This window comes from Zonotrichia albicollis, chromosome 2, assembly GCF_047830755.1.
Source record: "Zonotrichia albicollis isolate bZonAlb1 chromosome 2, bZonAlb1.hap1, whole genome shotgun sequence".
Classification (NCBI taxonomy): Eukaryota; Metazoa; Chordata; class Aves; order Passeriformes; family Passerellidae; genus Zonotrichia; species Zonotrichia albicollis.
The window spans coordinates 80,877,020-80,896,874 of record NC_133820.1 but is presented as its reverse complement, the minus strand read 5'-3'; the positions used below and the strand labels follow the sequence as shown (position 1 = coordinate 80,896,874).

Genomic DNA, 19,855 nt, shown 5'->3' with positions numbered 1-19,855 from the left:
GTCTAATATCTTCCATTGTAACTGGGCTTTAGCAATAAGATTTGGTCTCTCAACAGGACCAAATTTGTGACATTAAAATTTTGCCAGTACTTTTTTCACCCTGTTGAACCATTTTTTACTGGTAAAGCACAGAGTTTTAATAATTATTGTTTCACTAGGACATGTCATCAGCAAGAGACACACACCAGAAAAAATATCAATAACTAAAGATTTATTAATGACATTAATTAATAAGATATTAATAAAATTAACAAAAAAAATCTGCTGTCTCATGTCTCCATTGCATAATCAGTCTGAACATCCTTTAAGCCAGACAACATACTTACTCAGCTGCAGGCCCAGTGCTTTAAATTACACAGACATCCATACCTCCTGCCTCCCCTATGAAATGTGCAGTCAAGGAGAGGGTTTGACTGGGACAGCTACTCACCAGTCTATTATTAACCTATGGCTTTAATACTTAGCATGCATTTAAGCTCTTGCCTAGGTCCAGCAGCCTTCAAACACTAACTCTGTCACATCCAGGAAGTCCACTTAAACTGAGATGTAAGGAAGAAAAATCCGTTCTGAATAAACCATAATCTAAAGCATCTCATGACAAAGACTAGTAGTCAATACCTTTGTCTGTCCAGTAAGCTACTGAACTATTGATTATTTCAGACAACATATTATAAGAAAGCATGAATTCTTCTTCAGTTATATTCTGTTTCAATAGTTATATTCTCTCCAAAAGGAAAAAAAAAAGGTTTCACAAAGGAAAAAGTTTCAAAGGAAGGAGTGTGACTGACATAGTGTAGATGTCTAGAAATCTGAGCTGTTCATTCCAGGTTCCTTTGCAAACCATGGAAGTAAAGATGTACATTGATTAATGTCACAGTAAAATAGATGTTTGCAATCCGACCAATTGAATTGCTTCCTACAAATGTCTGCTTCTCTCTATGGGATAGAATAAATCAAGTAACTCAGAAACAGAAATCTACACTGTAGATGTATAAATTTAGGCAAGATGAATCGATCCAAAGTTTTTCGATAAGTCAGTTTAATAAAAGTAGGAAAGATAAATACAACATACTGTCATGCAAAGTAGGTGTTTGATTATTTCATGGCAACTATTAAGTGTGCACTTCTTAAAAAATGGTGATTAAATAGTTACCAGAATTGCAAACATGGAGTGGGGTAGTTCTTAAAACCCTCTAGCAATTTTTGTCCAGATTCCTTCTGCAGTAGTAGAGATGCATTTTCCAAAAATTATTTGTTCCATCTCAAACTTATTGTTCAAGTTATTTAGGAAGAACCTTTCTCTGGAGTTTGATGTCTCCCCTTATAGGTGCAATATGAACCTACTTCCCTCTGCATGAAAAACAGTCATTTAAACTGAATGACTTCTAAATGGCTAATCTTGATAAGGAAAATCCCATTCATGCTATATTAAGCAAACAGGTCTTTATATTAGAGTAAAAGACAATACAGCCCCTTCAAAACAAATATGTAGGAATGTCCTGGTATTCAGAAAATTTCAATAAATTACAATTGATTTGACTTAAAATTTAGTAGCTTCACAGATCTGATATATATACTGACCAATATCCTGTTTTGCTTCCTGCAATGTGTGCATGAAAATGCATCTAAATTCTCATTAAGATAATTCTTTTAATAACCATGCAGTAGGACTTTGTTCAGAGAATTCTCAGCAGTAAAAATGAATAACTTCCCACAGTGTTTTGACTTAACAGGCCAATACAGTTATCTTAACATTAGTAATTTCTTCATCATATGTTCTGTGTGTCAATATTAGTAGATCCATTTTTCTGCAAAAGAGAAAAGATTGGTCAGAGATGCCAAACAAATCATTATGCTCTAAGTGTCCTAAAAGGAAACTTCACATTTTTTTTCTTTTTTTAGAATGTCTACTGAAGTCTGTCTGTCTGTCTTGTAACTTGATGAAATAGGACATGCCAATTTATTGTGTTTAATATAGAGATCCTTGCTATGTCTTTATACAGTTTTATAACTATGTTACTATGCTTTAATAATTTTCTGATCTGATTAGTTGCAAAATTCCCCATTCCCATCAGATTTTGCAATGAGTTAACAAAAGTATTCTAAGAAAACAAGTTTTTAATATTTAGTTAAGATGATGTTATCTCAGAATTACATAGTTGAAAACCAGAGTATTTCATCTACGTTTCTGTTTATTAATTTGGTTCAGAGGTGCTGACTTATAGTATTGTGAAATAATAATTGCCATGAAGAGAGAAGACTTAAAATCTAGCAACTTCTAGAAAAATTAATAAAACAAAACATTTATTTGTCCCTGCCTTGCACATTTTTTACTCACTTTGCTCCTCACAAAGGTAAGAATCACAATCACATGTAATATCTTCATTATGATTTCTTAGATTTTGTATCTTTTCTCATCACAATTACTCCACTAGGTGAAAATACCTCTGCACCCTGGCTTGTTTCAGTAGAACAATCTGATTCTCAGATGGCCTTGTAATTTGTTTTCACTTCCAGGGCAAGATGCCGTTGCTTCCCTCTAGGTGTCTCTATTGATTGCACAGATACAACTCTAGAGAGAGACTTGAAGAGATGAACTTGCAGTGCGACCAAGATCTCCCTCACAGATACAGAATAATTGTGTCTGGAACCTGGGGTGGGATATCATCCTAAGAACCCAGACTTACTGAAGTAGATGCCTTGGAAAGGCTTAAGTACACACAAATGGTCAAAAGCAACAGCTATGTTGTCATATATTGAAGTCTTTTGAATGAAGTTCACTAAATGGTTTTTCCCATCTTCATTATTATACATCTTGTGCCTTACCTTTAACTTTGGAATAACAAGGCTCACAGTGCACAGTTTGTTTGTAAATCCAAATGCTGTCTCCTGCTTTTAGATCTTCCAGAGGTCTCTTACATACTTCACACTTCAACACACAAGTCAAAGAATGAAGAAAAATTAAAATGAAACATTTCTCTAATACTCTTACCCAGCATGCTTTCCTTTAGGAAACAAACAACCCCAGACTAGAATAGGAGTTATTAGTACTGCAATATAAAAATGAACTCTGATAGAGTAGTTTTAGAAAACAAGAAGTTAGATATCTGAGTATGTCACTTTTAGATGTCTAAAAATCAGATACCAGTGTCTTAACTGGTTGCCTAGGTACTCATTACACTCAACAACCCTGTCCCTCCTCCAGACATTTCCAAAGGGTACTTTTACTTTCTCTGTCTTAGCTTAGGTGTTTATCCTGCAATAAGATGGAACACCATTTTGAGATTCTTTTCCTTCTTCACTGAATAAAGGGAGAATGATCACACATAATCATCTAACTCAGAGTAGATCTTAAAGAATCTAGATCTGCTTATTTCAAAATATCTCATGACACTTTATCTTAACAGTTAACTATGTTTCCCAGTCTTGCAGTATCTGGACACTGCTTTCACAAACATCTCAAAAAAGTTAATTTTTTGAGATAGAGAAGTGAAACATTTCCCATGTTCCATATATGAAAATGCACACATACACACAGAGGCTGACTTACCAAGATCACAGGTAAAGCCTACAGTGGATCAAGAAGCATGGTAATTTGATACAGAAACTAGGATCATGATACCCAGATAACTTTATTTATTTATTTAAATCCAATGAAGGAATAGTAAATTCTGGGTTCTTTGCATATTTTATCCACTGATAAGTGAAAATCAGCATTAGTATTAAGGTGCTGTTAAAACAGTCTGCTGTGTTCACTGATTTTATATTTCTTTGTTTAAATCAGTAAAAGGGTGGACATGTGTTCAAAGCTCTGATCACCAATATTGGTTAGAATTTTTACACAGAGAAAAAAAATTCTAAAATTTGGGTTATTTAATTAATGGGCTTTTGGTATATACCTTTACAAGGAAATAAAGATGATGTACTGCTGTCAGCTATGTGCAAATCTTTAATGGATACAGGGTATTTGTTAGGAACTAAATGAATATATATTATAAGAAATTGCACTACTTAGCTAAATATATACCTACAAGCATGAACCACAGACCTACATCAATTGTTAAATTTTTTTTGCCAATGCTTTCATAAGTTTGTAGTTAAACAAAAATTAGGCTGAATATTCCTGGCCACACAGGTCCCTATTCAATAATAGGTAACAAAAAAAAATTAGTTTAAAAAATAATCATTTGTATTTAACAGATAATATAGCCACTACCAACATATAAATACTCCTAATGAAAAGCCCCTTCTTCTTTATATGGGTTGATCTGTCTAAAATAGTGGAAGCAGACCAGAACTAATATTTACTTGCAATAACAGTATTGAGGACAGATTACGTAATAGTTCCCATGGAAGAAAATTCCTTTCTGGTGCTCAGAGAGCTCAAAATGTCCACAGTAAACAAAAAGCACATGAAGCTTCATACATGTGAAGTGTAACCTTACTGCTGTATTCTGATTTGTGTTACTTTTCCTGTAGTAAATAGGGACTGCTGTCAGAAGCAGAAGGAAAAGCTGTGCAGGACTGGGCAGAAATATGAGCTATGCTAATGCAGTGACTTTGCTGAGTATTGTTTGTTAGAACAACAAACTCTGTGTGTAGATGCAAGCAGAAATAAGACAAATGAAGCAGAAAGAAAACAGACTATGGGATTGAGCACTGCCAGGCATACCCTGAGAAAAGTTTAAGAGTGAATTTTAGGCTGAGGCCTAGGGTTTGGAATTACAAACGAAAGAGAAATTTCTTCTGTGCTTTCATTCTTAATGGAAATGAGAAAAAGTTACCTACTTTTTAATAATTAAGATTGTTTTAGATGTCAATCAAGAGCAACTAAAAAACTTCATAAAAACTGAATGAAATTTTACAACATGAAGAAAATGTAAGTTGATATAATTCACTGTATCAGACGTGAAGTGAAGGCTTATAAATGTGTAGGACTTTAAGAATACATTCAGCTGCATCCTTTATCCTACTTATGGTTGCAAGGGAGGAGAGTAGAGGGAGAAAGAGAGAGGGAGATAGAAAGAAAAAGAAAGGGATTGTGTAGGGAAGAGAGGCAAACAGAGAGATTAGTATTTCCTACGTTAATCATCTCCTCCAGTCTCAAGACTTCTTATTCTCACAGGTGGAAAAGGCCTAAGGCCTAAATAATCTCTTATTGTATGCATACTATAATGCAGGTATTACAATCAAATTTCATTTCTTGATAGCAGGTGAAATCTTCTTACCTTGAAGCAAGTCGAATGACAGTGAATTTGCAAGGCATCTAAGATCATTTTGGCATCTATGCCCAAGGGCTTCCTGCAGTATGTACATATATCTTTTCCAATTATACTCCTGTGTATATAATATAACATCAGCTGTCAGAAAAAGAGCTGCCATTGAAATCTCAAGCAGAAAATTGATAAGGTTAGTACACTGTGTGGGAAAGACATTTGTATACTGTACAATGGCCATAATGGGAAAATGTCATTTGTGTATTCTCTCCATTCCTGTTGACAGGTGTTATACATGCACTCCTGTGATGGGCAAATTGCTGAGCATAATTGTCAAGTAAAAAAAATACCTTGGTAGATAGAATGGTCTTCTCTGGTAAACTGAATTAAGTTGCTGAATGTTTGGGAATGTGTATACTAAACAGGGATAAGGTGGAGGGGAATGATTTTAATGTTTTAATCTCAAAAGTAAACTGGTAGTTGAATTCAAAGTGCCATAATTTGATCCGTCTGGTTCACAGAATTCTCTGTGATGCAGACGTGACTGAAAATATTTTTGACTTTCTGCACTGCAGACAGAACTCATACCTTCTTGGAAATTACGGCAAATTAATGTATGAACAGCCTACAGGGTATTCATGACAATAACATTTTTAAAATTTTTCTCAGCTCTTGCTGCGCTCCTATGTGACATCACTCTGTACTTTGTCTAGATACAACTGTTGGTGTTGTTTTAGCATTACTAAATCAATGGCTCTTGTTCCTTGGCTGTCAGTGACAAACTGCTGTACTAATATTTAATCATCCCCAGAGTTCCTTATCCTTATGTTGGAAAGGATACAAGTTTTTCTGATTAGGTATTTCCAGGTAGTAGGGCTGTCCAAATGGAATTGAAAATTGTGGGCACTTTTAACTTCTTTTTGCCCATGAGGTAAGTTATTACAGGTTGAGCAAATATCCTGCTTATATTTGGGAATGTCTTGGTGATGTAAAAAGATAGTTTTCAAATATCACAGCACTGTTACATGGACCTCTTCCTCCATGCTTGTACATAAATTTGATCATTACCATTCTCACAAAGGAAGGAAATTTTGCAGAGTAAGTGGCTGCCTGAGATAGAAACCTACAGAATCACAAAGCCAACTCTGTCACTTAAGGCATTGGCTATTGTTTCTATAGATATTTTCAAATGTCAGCTGTGACAAGCCTAACATAATATTAGGCTGCTGAGCTGTGGTAATGATTTGATGGCAAGATTTCACTGAAAGAGAGCTTTGTATGAAAAGCTGTCTCATGATGGTGACTTCCAGGGCTCTCTTTTGTCTGAAAACTTGAATGCTTATGTAAATGTCTGTGTCCTTTGCTACTCTACGATGTTATTAATGTGTACTTACCGATCAGAAGTAGAATAAACAGTTTTGATGGTATTTCCAGTTATATTTTTTTCATAGCCACCAAGTGATGATTTGCTGTGAAGCAAAGAGTACATAGCTATCACTAAACAGTACTACATTTTTAAAGGCTTCACTACATTGATGATAATATGCAAAATAAACAAGACAAAATGCTTGTAAAAAACATACTTGATGATAAATTCTTTTTCTGTTTTTTTCACAACAATCAAGAATAATATATCAAATAAAAAGTGCAAATTAGTAATATAGTAATATTTGTAATATAGTGTCCTTAGACTGTGTTCTATTTTTGAATGATTCTTCAAAATTAAATCCATGAGCCCATTGCAAAGTTCTTCATGGGCATTTGCCCATGAGCAAAGTTTACATAACAGTATTGGGTTTCCTGTGCTGATATCTCAGCCTAAATGATACATATCAGAAAATGGTGACAGACTACATTTTTTCATTTTCCTCTTCTTCTTTCACTTGTCCTCGAAGAGCTGTCAAACAGCCAAACAAAATTATAATATGTCCGTAGAATTAGAGTGAGAGTCTTTATAATACAGGCTTTTCAGTGTATGATTTGTGTTCACTACAATAACTGTATTGTTCCTTATATCAGAGTAGAAAGGAATATACTGAATTTAATTATCAGGGAATAAAATCTTCCATTTTTAACACTCCCATTTCCAAGTTACTTAAATGTCAGTTTTGTTTCCATGGAAGGGATGAACATGTATGTGACAGTTGAAGAAGTTATCTTGCCATATGTGTTTTGAAGATTTCTGAATTGATTTATTTATCCTATTCTCCATAAATTCTGAAGGCATATAGTAATTATTACAGGTTTCATATCACTCCTGAATAATGCTCTGCAACATTAGGAACAATTGTTTATAATCACGTGTATTTACCAAATGTTGATTTTTTTTTCCAGGAAATACAACAGATTGATAACATGTGTGTGTAAGGTGTTATGAAGCTCAGATACTCTTTTCTACATACCTGTGTTTTGTAAAGTACATATATTTTATTTGATTTCTGTGCAGCACTAGAAATGTATTTAAATTGCAGTTACTGATAAGCTGAAATGATAAATGTTTTATTTATATTTCATAGAATATAACATAGAAATAACAATGGGCTTGTTATTTAATCAGAATGTAACAAACCTGGGTTTGCTCACCACAGAGGAATTATCTCCTCACATGAACACCTAGACCTCCATTTACATTTCCGTTGAGATGAAAGTAAGTTTACTAAGTAGGAATGCAAACTAAGTTAAGTGATCACCTTTTGAAAGGGTTTCTCTGACTGAGAAATTCTCTTGACCAAGAATGAGCACAACACATGTCACAGGGTGCAACATATTGATAGTGCAGTTGCCTAAAGTTTCTTGTTATAGTGAAAAGTGGCAAAGGAATATGATTTATTTGTTCCTGTAAAGTATGAGTCTATGTTTGTTATTTTTGTTGTTAAGCTTATTTTTTCCCAAATCTTCCATTCCACTTTTATTTAACTGTGTAATCTTGGGGAAAGTGAGTACTGTGCATTGCACACTCAACATAATATGGGTATTTACATGCTGCATGCCTGAAAGTAACATTATCTTACAGGAAATCGTGTCCTAGTGTAGAGACCAGCAACCCTTGGATTTTACTAACTCTGTCATGGTTAAAATACACAAAAAGATATATAATCACAGCTTAGGTGGGAAACCTCAACTGGAGTGTGTAAAACAAAAAACACTGAAGCTACAGCAAAAATATTTTCAAAGCATCAGTTTCTAACCTTGTCAACTGAAAGTGTAAGGAAACTCAGAACATTTAAATAAATGCATAGTCTGACAGCTTGATGAGACACCAAGTGAAAACTGAGTCCCAGTGTAGCCTGAGAATTGTGCGTGTGATCACGTCCCTTCTTTCAGTTCATATCAGTCGCTCCTTTACTTGCTATGGTGTGACTTGTTCATACAGCAAACTACTCAACAAAAAATAGTCTGTAGAACCTATTGCATAAAACCTGAAAGAATAACTTACAAAGACCATTCATTTAATAAGTTTTCATGAATTAAAATGGGATTAGAAGTTCAGGTAGAGGGCATAAAGTCTATCAAGTGTAAGGTAACATTGCATATTGCAGCACATTCTTTGCCCTGTCGTTCTTCTATTACTGATCTCTATTTTAACTTTCAAAGATAATCAGAATATTACAACTCAAAGTCGTTATGTGCACAAATTTCTGAAAAATGCTAATTAATTTTTCTGTTGGATATTAATTTTTAATCTTAAATTGTAGGCTGTTTGCCTTTGCTTTTATTCTCAGCCAATTTATGGGTCTGTCCTTCAAGGTCATGCAGAATTTTCAGAATACACAGATTTCAACTGTATTCCAACTGCAGATGTAAGAATATGAAGGATTAAAGATCCTGTGCCCATTCATATCTACAGCAAGGATCAGGTGTGCATAAGGTTAAGGATGGGGACATTGACCATAATTCCTATTAAGTATCAGACTGTGATCTTTTACTTTCCCTGTCAGCAAGACTCAATAGATTTCTCCTCTCCCTGCTGAGTCATCAACTCTGGCCCAGGCAGTTTGCAACTATTATACAGCAATACAAACCTATTGGTTATGTCTTTAAACAATTCTTCCTACAAAAATAATTAATCCATATAGATAGGTAGATTGATACTGAAGAGAGGTTCTCTTAATCCAAAAAAGGTCTTTCACTCAAGAGCTATATATATTATACTTTTTGTTGTCATATTTTGTGAAAATAATTTTGACCGTGAAGAACGAGATAACATTTCCTTTTATTTCAATTATTTCCTGATACCAATAGACATGGTATCCAGCTAGTTCTATTAAATACCCCTACGTTACATTTTCCAGTCAGCTTTGCAGTATGTAGATTTGTAGAGGCAGAATCCAGCTAGTGCAGGAATACTACAAGAGAATTTTTTTTTTTAATAGTTTGTTCTTGGTCAGAAAGTCAGAATCCCATGCCACAGTGTCAGTGGCATTGGGTTGGGTTGATGCTCTGTGGGTTCAGATTCATCCCATATAGGTGTAGGAAGTTAAAAGGGCACTTTAAGGGAAGAGGTAATATCTTCCTTACAGTCTCATAAAGGAACAAGTTCATCAGAAATAAGAGCATTCAAGAAATGCCTTTCCTCTATTGATTAGATAAGAATTCTGGCTTAGCTGCCCTCATAAATTTTGTTTCAGCTCTCTCTCTAGAGCTACATAGGGTGTGTCTTGTTCTCCTCACTCTGTGCACTTGAGTTAGGATTTGTGACCTTCTGTGCCTGGGATCCTGGAAGCAGATTTGGAGAGGGGCTGCCATGATTCCAGAAACCAATGAGAGCCTTCTAAGAATTCCTAGAATTTCCTGCTTTTTATGAATTATTTATGAAAAAACCTTTTTCTGAATTATTTTAAAGAAATGGCACTTTAGCCATTACAGTACCCAATTAATTTTCCACAGTACCTGGTCTTTCTTTCATTGTCACTGGAGTACTTTATTTCTGGGAGATTATTTTGAGCCCTTGGAGGATTTTCATATGCTTTCTCAATTATCCTAAAATAAAAAAGAACCCACACAACAAGAAAATAAACAATTTTTAGAAATCTTCTTCAGCTACACAGTTTTAATTTACACTTACAGTCATTAATGCAGAAGCTTGGACTAGAAAAAGCAGGTAAAATAAATTTAGCTTATTTTGGTTAAATCATTGCTGGTGAAAAATAATACAGTCACTGATCAATAATTTTTAGTCCTCCTTTATGCTGATATATTCATATATATTCATATTGGAAACTTCATCTAACTTTAATTGAACTCTAGTTTCCTCAAAATGCCCACTGGGATTTTCAACTGTGCAATAATTCTCAGTTGTTGATAGCATCCCACATTTTCTTGTCTGTATTCCATAATGTTGTATTCTTAGGCTTTTAGATCCAAATTTTCTTTTTTGGATGTACTACTGTTGTGTTTTAATTAGAAATTACCAAATAAACGTAGATACGTAGACTAATTTTAAAAAGCAGGACTATGATTGAAGCAAGAGAAACCTCCTCCTGCAGTTTTCCCTGCCACAAAACATGACAGGCAAACAAACATAAAAATAGACCTTGTAATACAAATTATGGGATATCAGGAATAAGTACTAATAATGTTTCTGATGTTTTACAAAGCAGCTCAGACAAAGGCTGCTCTTGTTTGGTTCTGCCAGAGGTTATATTCTGGAACAACGTGCTCATTATCTGCCTTAACTCTGGATGGTGGGCTGCAGCTTGATTATTTCAGTGAGCCTGCCAAGGACAGAGGCTCTGCTGAGCGACCCTCCCTCAGTGCTCGTGGTGCTTTGTATGCAGAGCGGGGCTGCAGGAAGCAGCACCTCCTTTGTGCCCGACTCCTGATGGGGCAGGCCCCTGCCAGAACTGAAAGGGAAACTCATTCACTGGAGATGCTCAGTACATGTGTGCCTGGTCAGACTGTCCAGTGGAACTGGGATAAAAATATTTTCTATTAAAAATATAAAAACTGCCTATCTATACAGATAACTACATTCTCCCTCTTCATGTAGATATGCAATGAAATGGAAGACTCAAAAAAGACACCATCAGAATGGTGCCTAAAACATACTACTAATCTCACTTTAATTGTCCAAAATGGATCCTTGATTTTGTAAATAATGAAATCTATATTTTATACTAGGAATGCATTTTCTTATAGTGGTTTGAGATGCCAGCAGCTGAATTCACAGAACACTTAGATAAGCACAAAAATACTAAGGAGGATCTTTTCACTAGTCATTTTCATTCTCCATGAGAGATTATAGGTTTGAGTCATTGCTTATCAAAATAAATGCAGCTTTATTGTTATATTTGATTAATCAGGCACATTTAGAAATAATACAGATATCTTACACTGGGCAAATTCTGTCTGCTTGTAATAGTAATTCATATTTTCTGGTTCTACTAAACAGCTACAAGTCTTGATATTTGACCATTAAACATTAGAGGGAATTATGCATTGATTCTCACCACTTTTTACTTTGGCCATCAGTAGATTTTACTTCAGTGTGATCCCCAAGGTACTCATCTCTGAAAGTGAGAAAGACCTCAGAATTAATATAAGTATTTTCTTTAATCTAAATATATTCAATGGACTAAATTACTTATGTTAAAGAAGAAAAAAAACTGTATGCATTTCCCAGGTAAGACTCCTGACTATAAGTAAGTTATCTGTTCAGGCTTCAATATTTTTCAGTTTCTTTCCAATGTGACACTGCAAAAGAATTACAAATGGCTCAGAAATGTCAAGTCCATGATAGTATTGTAGGATAATTCAGGTTGTAAGTCAGGGACTTCAGGACCTCTTTGGTCCAACCTTTTGCTCAAAGCAGGGACAGCACTGAGGCCAGACTAGGCCGCTCAAATATTTGCCTAGTTGGATCTTGAAAACCTGCAAGGAGAGAGATGGCACAACCTGTCCAAGCAAGCTGCTCCAGTGCTGGACAGCAGTCCACACAGCCAGTCAGAATGTCTCATGTTTCAGCTCATGGCCACTGTGCCACATCGTGGTGCCACCCTACCGGTAGGTCCTGCCTACCTCTTCCAAACTGACTGTGGCTCTGTCACTTTCACTTGGTAACTGCCTTTCATTCAGTTCATGCATCAGTACCATGAGCTATGGAAATGGCTATCAAAGCGTGTCCCTTGCTTTGTTATCATATCCAGTCCAAATCTCTCTTCCAACTGCTGTTATCTAGGCTTGTGTACAATCTCTAGGTCCATGTGGTCACATTTATACCAGTAACTCACCAATCACTGGCTCTGAAAAAGCTGATTTAATATAATAAATTTCATGTATTAGCATATGTCAGGTATATAAAATATAATTTTACTTTCATATCAGATATTAAATGCTCTATAGTAAAAATATTACCCATTGACAAACAGTTTAAGTTTGAAAGAAGGTCACTGTTGTCCTCATATGAAAACAAATAAAAATCTAATTGTTTTTACTGAACAGAACCTATTAATACCAATATCTAATCCACCATAAATATTTTATAAGTATATAAGAGGCAGATTATGACAGGCTTACCTCTTATTTTTCTGATCAGCAGTATTTTTTTCAGTCAAATCTGAAAGGTTTTTTCCTCTGAAAAAAAAAAACCCAAATAGAACTGTTAAGATATTCCCTCTATCTAGGAAGGGATAAAGTGTCATAAAAGAAATAAATATATATGCACACATTTAAAAGAAAAAAAGTAAACTTTTAGTTAATTTTATGTTAAAATTTTGCAAAAATGAGTGTTCTTCAAAAAAATGTGTTTGTAATTTTCCCCTAGCAAGGTAAAGTTCTGTACTATTTATTTATTTATAAAAATTATTTTCTAGTACATCCAAGAAAATAAAATGCTTTTTTAAATTGTATTAATTCCATAGTTTAAGATTGTTTTATGCCAGTGAAGACAGTGAAGAAGAAACATGAAGTTTCAATGAATTTAGAATTAATTTACAGATTCCGAGAAGCTTAATCCATGTTTGCATAATTTATTTGCAAAAATAAATTTTTATTTAAACTAAAAAACTTCAGCTTCTGAAGATAAATATATGGCCACATGTCCAAAATTTCACTCCTGGAATGACAAGAAGTTACCTCTGTGTGTCATCATGGTTAACAATTAAACCACTGATTCATGTCTGTATTTATATTGAAAATGTTAGTATCTGACCACTCGCATATTTTATGCACAAGGAAACCTTTTCTTTGATTTCTAAATGCAATTACATTAGAGGCTAGGTTTTTTTTCTGTTTTCTTTACTATTTTAAAATGGTTCCATGAATTCAGGAATGGAATGACTAATGAAAATACTGTAAGAAAAACCCCGTGGTTCTCTTTGGGTAGAAGGAGAGAGCAAAACAGAAGGCCAAGTTAGCTCTGTGAAACTCCTCATTTGGTCTCTTCAATTCATGATAGGCTTAACACTTTGGATACTACTAAAATTCAGTAGTATCTCAAAGCCTTGGACTCTATCCTAATAAATTCTCTATGAATTAACAGTTTTTTTTAAAAAAGATACCCAACTTAGAGTTTAGTGTTAAATGTATATCTGTATGTATGTTTATATGTGCGTATATGTAAGATTGTCTACCATAAAATAGATGATCACAGGTTAACAACATTTATCTGCTGTTACTGTTTAGAACATGGTTCTTGAAATTATTTGTAGACTATCAGTGCTCAATGTGACAAATATTACACACCTCTCACTAGCACAGTACTCCACCAGTTCTTCCCTTTCTCTGTGCTGAAGGGCTGCTTGCAGACCTCCAGAAAATCGGCTTGAAACTCGTTGAACTGACACCCAGTTCAAAAAAGAAAGTTCAAGCTGTTCTCTATGGATCACTTCCCTTGCTGATTGAAATGCATTGTTGCACCTTGCTGGGCAACACTTACCATCCACGAGTTCTACACATTTTGCTTACTGCCTCTTCTCTAACCATATCAAAATATTTCAGTGATAGTTCAGTTGTGGAAACGTGAGGCATGTATGGAAGCTTGCCTTGGGTAGTACTTGTTCTGCTGACTGTGCACATCCCAGTGAATTAATCTGGATTTCTATATTCATCTTTCTGTATAAGGAATGCTACTTATTAATCTATAAACAATTTACAGGTTAGCAACTTTACCTTTCCTGACATTCTCATAGTTGCAAACTACTCACTGCCTTAGAAAAGTAGGGCCTGAGGAACTTTGAACACTTACTCTTTGTCACTTGTGGAAAAACTTGGAATCACTTTGCTGAGGTTACTGAGGTCTTGGCTCCTTTAGAGACAGAACAAAACCCAGATCAAATCACAGTTAGTATAGCCAGCTGTCAATTAATCAAATTAAATACTCATTTTAAAAAATGTTATAATTGACACATTCTTTATGAAAGAAAAAATTTAACTGATGACAATCATTTTAGTAATTCAAAGGTATTCATAGATACAGCAATATGCCCACCATATGCACATTAAGCACATACTCTTCCTGGAATAAAAAGACCAATTTATGTTTTGGAAACAAAAGGTTATATCTAGTGCTATTGTCAAAATGATAATTCCTGCTGAACATGCATTGTGGACAACTTCAAAGAGTGTCTGACCTCAAATATGCTATGGTGCAAGAAAAAATCTTTACCAAATAGCACAATCAACCAAGTACTTCTGATATGGGTGTGAATCATATCTTACCTAAAAAGTGATTATGGACTAAGTCTTTCTGTCTAAATGAAAAAAAAAAAAAAACAACAAAAACAAACAAGTTCTTTTGTCTGTTTGGTAGGCAATCTTGACCAGCTCCTTCCCAAGTAAACTCTCCCTTCTCACAAGAAATGTGGTGTTTGAGGGTTACTGAGGTCTGGTTACATCCACTGATTCTTGCCCTTCCTCACAGGGATAGAATGTCATTTATCATTAATATCTGATGTAAGGCAAAAAAAAATCTTCCTTGAATTACATCCTTTTCGTTAATTATTTTCCCTTCTTAATATACTAATATTAAAAATATATTAATGCAAAAAACTATTAAAATAGAAATGTAAATTAATGCATTTTATACTTTTTGAATTAAACTTTTAGAAGTATCATGGCAAAACATGGACTGTTGCTTTGAGTACCTTTATTTTCCTTCAAAGTATTGCGCTGGTATTAACATTTCTGTCAAGTACTTCATTTCTGTGAAAATGCATTTTCAAAAGGTAAACTCCTCTACTTGAAAATTTTCCAGCAGCTTTACCTGAAAAGCTACCATCTAGTAACATTAGCTCACTACAAAAAAATTATAATTTTACTCCTCAAAAGAAAGCAATGGGGAAAGAATGATGCCTTTGATGATATGACCTCCTATAGAACCTGTTATGTAACCTGGCAGTCAACAATGTTACATATGTTTGTTTACTGACTTTTCATTCTTACCTGTTCTGTCATGAAACAACATCTCCATGGAACATAAAACTAGCCATTTCAGGTTTCCTCTTGGTCATATTTGTCAGATTTGGGGCTGCCTTTGATAAGATTATCAAGATCTCCATTTTTTTAGGAATTAAACAGTTCAGTGCAAATAGAGTCAACGGCCATTTAGCTAGAATTTCATACCAGTCATTAATAAACTATATACTTGTGGAAAATATTTTTATATTATCACCAACCTACCACTTTTCAGAGTATTCCTTCAGAAGCTGAAGCCTTGCAATTATCCAAAAATATCCTTTCCTTGCTGAACTGGTTGGCAAATTGCTTCCTTACTATATGAAGTTAGCAACACTAAAATTATAGTAAGTATAAATAAGAGCTCAGGTAGTTACTTAACTTATATTTTTGCAACTTTTATTAAAAAAAAAAAAAAAAAAGAAAAAGCCAAACCCAGCTGTGTATATATCTGGCTTGAGTAAATATGTGTTATTATTCTTGTCTCTTGCATCCTCCATGTCTTTCTGTTCTTAGAGGTACTTTAAATATTCACTTCAAGTCTCCTCTAAAGTCTATTGAAGGTTTGAAGTTGCAGCAATCTCAGTTATGATCTTTATGGTCTGTGCAACCTGCACATATAAGCCAGCCTCAGTATTGTATATTGACCCAAAACACAGGAAGCAGATTTGAGGCTCTTGTTCACATTCTGCCTGCAATCACAGGATTATGTGCAGTTTACTCAGCACAGTTATCAGTAACCTTTCTGCTGACTTCTGCTGCCTTTCCCAGCATGGAGCAATGGAAAAGCTGTGACAGTAGCAAAGCTGTGCCCTGCAGGCCACTGTGTCTGCACCCTCCCATGTCTGATTGTCAAAAGCATGTAAGCATTTGCAGAACTAAATCCCAATGTGCTTCCAATGAGATTTTGCTCACTAATACAGATATGTTTGAAATTGTTATTCATGTTGTGGATGTAAAATATTCTATTCAATTTTGTATGATTTTCAATTGAATAATTTTAATAATTCCTGTGGGCTCTTCTTTCAGAATTAGATACCTTAATTGAAGAAACCTTCCTATAAAAATATTCCAATACAATGCGGATAAAATATGCTCACACAAGGTCCAAATACTAGAAATTTCTGTGTTAATCTTTGTAAGAAATGTTAAAATATCTCAGTATTATTGTATCAAATACTACATAATTGCATGAATAATGCTATAGAAATATATTTTAGAGCACTGGGAAGTTGTATCACCTATATATTTGTTCTTCTAGGTAGTAGCTTTCTGTCAAAAGGAGTGCAAGAAATTCCTTTGAAATGAGCAGGAAAGATTCTGGCTCTAAGACATGTTCATTTTAAGTTTTCACATGTATTTTAACACTCTTCCCACATAACTTCACATTTCTTTATCTTAAATTGCTCTGTTCACTTTGCACAGAGCTTTCAAAAAAAGAATGACAGTTATCTAAAATAGTTCAAACTTGGCCTACTGCCTGTTTGGAAATAAGGGGGAAAGAAATTTCCAATAATTTAATATTTATTCCTGCTTGTACTAGCCCACATTAATCCTTGGTGCAACTTAAAGGATAGATGAGTTAGTTCCCTTCTGTAATCTTTAAATCATCCTGACTTTGTCGCTGACAGCATTTTGTTACTTCCTCTCACGTTATTCTGTTCTTGTCCGTGCTTTGGGTATCCCAAAAGTGCACTGACTGGCTTGCAAGGAAGATTTTAATTGCTATCTAGATGAGGCTACACGCGCACTCCTTGTTATCTACAGCCTGATTCATAGAACAACAACAGTGAAGGGTCCTAATAAGTGAACAGAAACAGTTGCTGCTGCCGATTGCAGCACAAAAATACAAGCAGGCTGACCTGTTCAGCTACGCATTATGGCTCCTATGAAAGAGAACTTCTATAAAACAGAGCCTTGGAAGATAGTAATTTATTGTACACTTCTCAAACTTTCAGCCCCAGGAAACATTTCGACATGACTGCAGCAAGTATTCAGGACTGATGTCCTGCAAGTTCTTTGCCTTGAGATAGCTGGCTTAGTGCAAAGCAGAGGTCATGGGATACACGACTGCAAGCTGCTGGTTCAGATTAGTTCAGGTTATTAGCAACTGAAATTAAAGAGCTGTTATTTATAAACAGGACAAAATGTAAGGTAGAACAAGCTGTAGGACATGGGGCATAACTCAGAATTTATCTGATTGCATGCTCAGGGCATACTTTTGCTGACTTTTTACATCTCTGTTCACAAAGCTATATTTACTTTAGCATTAGCACCCAGCACTATCAACCAGCGTTGATATTAGAACATAACCCAGCCTCACATTGGAAGTTAGAGTAGCTCTGCATTACAGAACCTAAACAGAATTTCAGGTAAGCTTTCATTTGAGAGTTGTTACTGTGTTAAAAACCAGCAATATAACTTACATCTTTTTTAATACCTCTAAAAGAGAGGACAAGTATTAAATTAGAAAAAGACTAAACTATATTCATACATTTAAAAAGCTCCTTGAATATCAGAGTCTCAGATGCAGTGAAAGGATCCTGTGGAAAAGGATTTCCAGTTGCATGTATAATTTTCACTTGAAAAAATAAACTATTTTTGTGTCCAAGGCTGGCTGAACTGAATTCATGCTTCTTACATTTGTCAACAACTTTTTAAAACATAGGTGATGATGGAAAACAGCAGCATAAAACTCCTATACAAAGCAGTTTAGACAAACCAGGGGGAATATATTTCAAATACAGTAGGTGGCTTGGAATAGATGTTGACGTTTTTCATAGGTCATTCCAAAGGATGCCACCTCGAAGTACAGTATTTTCTGAGACAGCCATTAAATCCCTGTGAACATTCTGCCTAGGGTGAGTATTTTTGAAATGGATGAGAATGAGGTAGGTCAGACAGCCTGCGAGGAGGAGAATATATAGTTTGCTCACAAATTTAATAGGATGAAATATTTTAATAAAGACTCAGGATATGGCTGGAAGTTTTTAGGAGCACCTAACTCAGGACAACTAATATCCATTTTTTCATTTTACATAAAAATACTTAGAATGGCACTACAGAAGATTTTGTATTGCATATTGTACAAAAGGCTCTCAAGTACTGAAGAAAACAAATTAGTTTGTTATAAAATAGAAACATTAAGATTTGGATTAAGACCTAGGTATGCTTCTCATTATTGTTAAAGTATGGAAGACAATTCTCTTGGTTCATTTACTTTTCTGTTTGTAAGTGACCACTTCCTGAAAAAAAAAAAAAAAGACTATTCTGTCTTTAACAACATCTTTGCAGAAAAATGCACAAAATAGCACTGTGAATCCAAAGAAAGCCCCACCCTGAATGTTAGAAAAGCTCATGTGCATCTTTGCTGCTGTGGGCCTCATGCTATAGACTTGTTAGCCATGAAATTTGCTGCTGCTCACTGCTATTTTGCCTCTAGCTGCCTGTGTAAAATAGGATTAGAAATCTGACAACTAATGAAGACAGTCCAGCAGAATAAAAGAGTAGCAAAGAGTATAAGTAGGTTTAAAAAAAGCTGTCAAGGCAGGCTGCATGCAAAATGTATTGCTCAGTTGAGCCGGGGACTCCTGTTTTGCCGTATCTTGGATCCCTATGCCCCTCAGACACAAGCAGAAAGGGAAATTATATAAGGCTTGTGAGAGAAACGCTACAGAAGTCAGCTAAATTCCAAAAGCTTAATATCTCTGATCCTATATCAATATCAGCAAATGTTCCTTCTTTATGGAACAAGTGTGGTTTGCATTACCTGATTGTATTAATGCCTTCCTTGAATAAATGTATGAAAGATCTACGGACATCTTCTAAAAGCAATCTTTAAAAGTAGAAAAATTAATGTAATATGTAATCACAAAGAGTGATTTTTTTCCTTTTATGCTCTGCATCAAAAAGTTAGAGAAATTGAATTGTCTACATTTTGCTTTGCTTTTCAGTCTGCCTTTGATTTCTAACTCAGTTCACTTGAGATAGAGCAATAACATAATACTTTTCAGTTCTGCTCTGTGATCTGTTCTTGTGAATCTCACTTATTTCGGGTAGTAGTTTTGAAATTTTGGTGTATCTGGTGACAAGTCAGATTACCATCAAAAAGCAAAACATAAATTAATCTGATGCACACATTCAAGCACATCTAGTTCTTTCTGATTTCTTGGCGTTTTTTTAATATTGAAAACATACAGATAAAGTTTCAATTAGGAAACATGAATCACATCTACAAAAAAGATTTA

The 19,855-nt window shown here is 34.8% G+C and overlaps 1 protein-coding gene across 1 annotated transcript in view; it reads right to left on the bottom strand.

Moving 5' to 3' along the window:
* Positions 1-267: 267 nt before the first annotated feature.
* Positions 268-19,855, bottom strand: part of SCEL (sciellin) — a 68,771-nt gene continuing 49,183 nt past the window's right edge. Inside the window, exons 13-20 of the mRNA XM_005487509.4 lie at positions 14,401-14,460; positions 12,732-12,788; positions 11,666-11,725; positions 10,107-10,196; positions 6,611-6,685; positions 5,229-5,337; positions 2,827-2,929; positions 268-1,808 (exon numbers count right to left, since the gene is read on the bottom strand). Of these exons, the coding sequence (XP_005487566.1) occupies positions 1,792-1,808; positions 2,827-2,929; positions 5,229-5,337; positions 6,611-6,685; positions 10,107-10,196; positions 11,666-11,725; positions 12,732-12,788; positions 14,401-14,460 (571 nt within the window). The 3' untranslated portion in view covers positions 268-1,791. The remainder of the gene's footprint in view (positions 1,809-2,826; positions 2,930-5,228; positions 5,338-6,610; positions 6,686-10,106; positions 10,197-11,665; positions 11,726-12,731; positions 12,789-14,400; positions 14,461-19,855) is intronic.